Genomic DNA, 5,655 nt, shown 5'->3' with positions numbered 1-5,655 from the left:
AAGTGGCGCTGTGGCTCAAGTGGTAGAGCGCTAGCCTTGAGCTGAAGAGCTGAGGGACAGTGCTCAGGCCCTACAACCAGACAAAAAAAAAAGAAAAGGAGAAATTTCTAAAAAAAAAAAAATAAGTTCAGGGGATTGAACTCAGGCCCTCAACTGTAAAATCATACTCTTTTGCACTTATTTCTAAAGTAAGGCCTGGGATTTCTGCTCTGAGTACTACTGGACCACCTATTTTATACTTTTTCCTATAGCAGCCATGTGCCGTTGTACCCCTTCTTCTGTTGAGATGGTGTCTTGGGGACGTTCCTGCCCAGGCTAGCTTTGAACTGTGATCTTCAGATCTCAGCCTCATGAGTAGCTAAGATTACAGGTGTGAGCCACCAGTGCCTGGCTCCTTTAAAAAAATTTTTTTAAAAAAATGAAAATAGCCTTAGACACAGGGCTATAAATTGACACGGCTGTGTTTCAATAAAACTTTATTTATAAAATTGGCTGAATCCAATGGGCTGCTGCTTGCCAACCTCTGAGGTAGAAAATAAAAGAGGTTGCTATTTGAAGAGGTATCTGGTCTTGAGAAGGGAACTTTGAGATGACTGTGGAATCAAACAAGCAGATATAGAATACATTATTTCCTTCTATATCTGCTTGTTTGATTCCACTTAAGCTTAGCTTAAGGAACATTGAGGACCTTGGGTTGCCTTCTAAGTGTGACCAGATTTGAAAGTAGTTTTCATTTAATTTTTGTATTCCATTTCATCTGAGGCGGCATCTACCAAAGCCACCTGCTTACCTCCACAGGATAGCTTTGTAGATCAAAATCATTTGCCAAGCCGGGTACTAGTGGCTCTCTCCTGCCATCCTAGCTACTCAAAGAGGCTGAGATCTGAGGATCACTGTTCAAAGCCAGCCCTGGGTAGGAAAGTCGGTGAGACCCTTATCTCCAATGAACCACGAGGAAACTGGAAGTGGTGGTGTGGGTCAAAGTGGTAGAATGCTAGCCTTGAGCAAAAGAGCTCAGGGACAGCACCCAGGCCCTTAGTTCGAGTCCCAGGACTGACAAAAAAACAAAATCAGAAACAAAACTCATTTGCCATCTGGTGACTTCCTCACCATAAGAAATGAAGGGGAAGACTTAAATATTTTGGTCCATACTCACGGCATATTCTCTTGTTTCTGTAGACAACCTAGCGGCTGAACTAGAGGCCAACCTTGGCCTCATTGAGGAAATATCCGGGTACCTAAAAATCCGACGCTCCTACGCTCTGGTCTCTCTTTCCTTCTTCCGGAAGCTGCGTTTGATTCGAGGGGAGACCTTGGAAGTGGGGTAGGTGGGCCTGATGGTGTGTTTTGTGCCAGGGAAGCTCTTGGGTTAGAAAAATTTAGTTTTTTTTTTTTCTTTTAAAACCCAACCCAGGGCTGGGAAGGTGGCTCAGCGGTAGAGCGCTTGCCTTGCATGCATGAGGCCCTGGGTTCAATTCTTCAGCACCACATAAGCAGAACAACAAAAAAAAAGTTGGAAGTGGCGCTGTGGCTCAAGTGGTAGAGCACTAGCCTTGAGCTGAAGAGCTGAGGGACAGCGCCCAGACCCAGAGTTCAGGCCCCATAACCGGACCCAAAAAAACATAAAACAAAAACCACCAACCCACAGGAAATCAAACACTCTGAAAGTCTTAGTACATGCTTTAAGGGGTGGTATGCCCTCCCCCCAAAACAAACACCCCATCCCCCCAATCTGTTTTACAGTCATTCTTGAGAACAGAAGCAGGGTTACAGCCCCAAATTTGGGGTCCTTACGTGGGGGTGCGTGGCTGGAACTTGCTCACTAGTGTATTCTGGGCTGCTGTAGAGGCAAGAGTTACCAGGAGGGCCCTTTATTGCCATGTTCAATTGGCTGTCGCAGAAATCCAGGTTTCAGGGCTGGGAAGGTGACTCAGTGGTAGAGCGCTTGCCTTGCATGCATGAGGCCCTGGGTTGGATTCCTCAGCACCACATAAGCAAAAAGAAAAAAGCCAGAAGTGGTGCTGTGGCTCAAGTGGTTTAGCGCTAGCCTTGAGCTGAAGAGCTGAGCGTCAGCGCCCAGGCCCAGAGTTCAGGCCCCACGACTGGACCCCCCAAAAAAATGGAAGGGGAGGTTTTTTTGGGGGGGGGGCGGGGAGACTAAATGGAAGAGGAAGGGAACAAGATAATGGGGATGATTATGAACAGAGTATATGGTATCCATGTCTGAGAATGTCCTAATGAAACGCATTGTTTTGTACAGTTAATGTATACTAATTAAAAAAAAGGGGGGGGAACCCATAATCAAAACAGAACGCGAAGCTGGGCTCCAGCCTGGCTCCTGCTGGAGGACAAGCCGTCATGTAACCCGGGTGCCTCTGTCTCTGCAGGAATTACTCTTTCTATGCTCTGGACAACCAGAACCTAAGGCAACTCTGGGACTGGAGCAAGCACAACCTCACCATCATCAATGGGAAACTCTTCTTCCACTATAACCCCAAACTTTGCTTGTCCGAAATCCACAAGATGGAAGAAGTTTCTGGAACCAAGGGACGTCAGGAGAGAAATGACATTGCCCTAAAGACCAATGGAGACCAGGCCTCCTGTAAGTCCCACCGCCTTGGTGCTCCCAGCCAGATAACCCACGGAGGAGAAATTGCAGAAGGAAGAGAATTAGGCGGGGAAAATCTCCTCCTCCTCCTCTTCTTCATCCCCCTCCTCCTCTTGGACTGAGATCCTATCTCAGCCTCCTGATTGGCTGGGATTACAGGCAGTCACTGCCACACCCTTCTGAGAGCAGTATAGATTGGAACCCAAGAACTAAGAGGGACGAGGAAAGAGAGGCTCGACCCCACTTAGTTCTGTCATGGATGGAGACTGAGCAGAGCAGAGTCATGCTGTGGCTTAGAATGTTCCAGCAGGCACCCTGCCTTTGACCCAGCTGCGAAATCAGCACACTGGGGCTCTGGTCAGCCCTTGGAAGTCCAAGAAGACATTAAGTCTTGGATGGAGTTTGGGAGAGGGTTCAAATCCCAGACAGGCAGAATGACTCTGCCCCTGTCTATTCACAGTTGGACAGTTGGGTCTGTCCATGCTCATTTGCATGGACTCATTTGCATACAGATTAGCCAATCTGTGATATCATACACCTTCATGTGCAGGACCACACTGAATGTGGTGTGTGAGTGTGTGTGTGTGTGTGTGTAAGTGCATGTGTGTATGGAAAATCAATGAAACCCTGACCAAACTGGTTGCTAGTGGCTCATGCCTGTCATCCTAGCCACTCAGGAGGCTCAGATCTGAAGATTGAGGTTTGAAACTATCCTGGGCAGGAAGGTCCATGAGACCCTTATCTCCAGTGAACTACCAAAAATCTGTGGCTCAAGTGGTAGAGTGCTGCCTTTGAGCTCAGGGACAGTGCCCTAAGTTCAAGCCCCACAACTGACAGAAAAAAATGCTGGAAGTGGAGGTGTGAATCAAGTGGTAGAGCGCCAGCCTTGAGCAAAAGAGCTCAGGGACAGCGCTCAGGCCCCAAATTCAAGCCCCACAACTGACAAAAATAAAAAATGAAAAAAGAAACCCTGACTCAGCTGGGCGCTGGTGGCTCACTTCTGTAATCCTAGCTACTCAGGAGACTGAGATCTGAGGATTGTGGTTCAAAGCCAGCCTGGGCAGGAAAAGTCTGAGAAACTCTTTATCTCTAATACTCACTCAGAAAACCTGAAGTGGTGCTGTGGCTCAAGTGGTAGAGCACTAACCTTGAGCTGAAGAGCTGAGGGACAGCGCCCAGGGCCAGAGTTCAAGTCTCATGACTGAAAAAAAAAAATCCCTTGACTATTGGGGCTAGGAAGGTGGCTCAGTGGTGGAGTGCTTGCCTTGCATGCATGAGGCCCTGGGTTCGATTCCTCAGCACCACAGAAGCAAAAAAAGCCAGAAGTGGCGCTATGGCTTAAGTGGTAGAGCGTTAGCCTTGAGCTGAAGAGCTGAGGGACAGTACTTAGGCCAAGTTCAAGCCCCAGGACCGACAAAAAAAAAAAAGAAAAAGAAAAAGATAAAAACCTTGACTGTGAAAATAATATCTACTTATTCTGAAATAAGTAGATATTACATTCTATTTATATAGATACTTTAATTATGCATGTGGATCAGTGTTCCCAACGGGAGTACCTTTTCTAGGGGGCGTGGCCTAGTTGTGCAGTCTGGTATTCAGTTAAACCCCTGATTTAGTGCAGTCTTGGCTAGCTACCTGGCTTGGCCTTGATCTGGGCAAACCCCCTGCTCAGATTATGTTTTGGCCTGAACTGAACACCACCCCTTATCCTAATGGCTGGATTGTCTTCTTTTTTTTTTTTTCATTCTTTTCTCTTTTTCTTCCTTTTCAACTTTCCTAGGTGAAAACGAATTACTTAAGTTTTCCTTCATCCGCACATCATATGACAAGATTATGCTGAAATGGGAGCCCTACTGGCCCCCCGATTTCCGAGACCTCTTGGGGTTCATGCTCTTCTACAAAGAGGCGTGAGTAGTGAGAGGCAGGGTCAGGAGAGATGGCGTGGAGGGGGGGACTCCCACCCCAGTCGGGGGGACTACACCTCATTATTTCCTTCCTCTGCATGAAATAAATAATAGTCTACTTCCCTTTGGACGATCTTGGTGGTTCTTATTGCAGAAAGTCAAAAATATCCCCTTAGGCTGGATGCTGGTACCTCATGCCTATAATCCCAGCTACTCAGGAGGCAGAGATCTGAGGGTCACAGTTCAAAGCTAGCCTGGGTAGGAAAGTCCATTAATCTCTTATTTCCAATGAACCAACAGAAAACCGGAAGTGGAATTGTATGGCTTCATGTGCTAGAATGCTAGCCTTGAGCAAAAGAACTCAGGGACAGCACCTAAGCCCTGAGTTCAAGTTCCACAACCAAAATAAACAAACAAACAAATAAATAAATCCCCTCATATCAAAGATCTGAAATTAAGGCTGACAGTTTTCATGTAGCGGTTGGTTCTGGAGGAACTTTTATGGAGGGAGAGAAGATTCGGGGTTTTTCCTATGTTGTCCAGGCTGAGTCTTAAATCTTGGGCTCCAGGGATCTTCCTGGTTCATCTTCCTAAGTAGCCAGGACTACAGGTATGAGGCACCCTACCCTGCCATAGGTCCAGAGTTACTCATTTCCTAGAACATTGTTCCATTGTGTGTATCAGACAGCCTTAGCAATCAGGCATGTAGTCCACTGAGTTATTTTTTAAGAAAAATATTTCTGAATCCATTTAAATGTATTTTCCAACATAATTTTTTTTTTCAGTCATGGGGCTTGAATTCTGGCCCTGGGCACTGTCCCTCAGCTCTTCAGCTCAATGTGAGCTTACTCTACCACTTGAGCTACAGTGCCACTTCCGGTTTTATGGCAGTTTTCAAAATAAGAGTCTCATGGACTTTCCTGCCAGGGATGGCTTTGAACCTTGATCCTCAGATCGGCTCAGCATAATTTTTATGAAGGTGCCTAGCATTACCAAAACCCAGATTTAAGATTCCAAACCTGGTTTGTGCAGAATGCGTTTATTTTTGTACTGGCATAAATCCAACAGATTGTAAAGCAAAAGGGTTTTTTGAGCCGGGCAGTGCTGGTGGCTCATGCCTATAATCCCAGCTACTCAGGAGGC

The 5,655-nt window shown here is 46.5% G+C and overlaps 1 protein-coding gene across 1 annotated transcript in view; it reads left to right on the top strand.

Annotated features, from left to right (window-relative positions):
- Insr (insulin receptor) overlaps positions 1 to 5,655 on the top strand; it is an 84,580-nt gene that overhangs the window by 53,081 nt on the left and 25,844 nt on the right. Inside the window, exons 4-6 of the mRNA XM_013033503.1 lie at positions 1,180 to 1,324; positions 2,388 to 2,602; positions 4,389 to 4,515. Of these exons, the coding sequence (XP_012888957.1) occupies positions 1,180 to 1,324; positions 2,388 to 2,602; positions 4,389 to 4,515 (487 nt within the window). The remainder of the gene's footprint in view (positions 1 to 1,179; positions 1,325 to 2,387; positions 2,603 to 4,388; positions 4,516 to 5,655) is intronic.

This window comes from Dipodomys ordii, unplaced genomic scaffold, assembly GCF_000151885.1.
Source record: "Dipodomys ordii isolate 6190 unplaced genomic scaffold, Dord_2.0 Scaffold171, whole genome shotgun sequence".
In the NCBI taxonomy this organism is placed as follows: Eukaryota; Metazoa; Chordata; class Mammalia; order Rodentia; family Heteromyidae; genus Dipodomys; species Dipodomys ordii.
The sequence above is the reverse complement of the archived record's forward strand: the minus strand, read 5'-3'. Positions and strand labels throughout refer to the sequence as shown.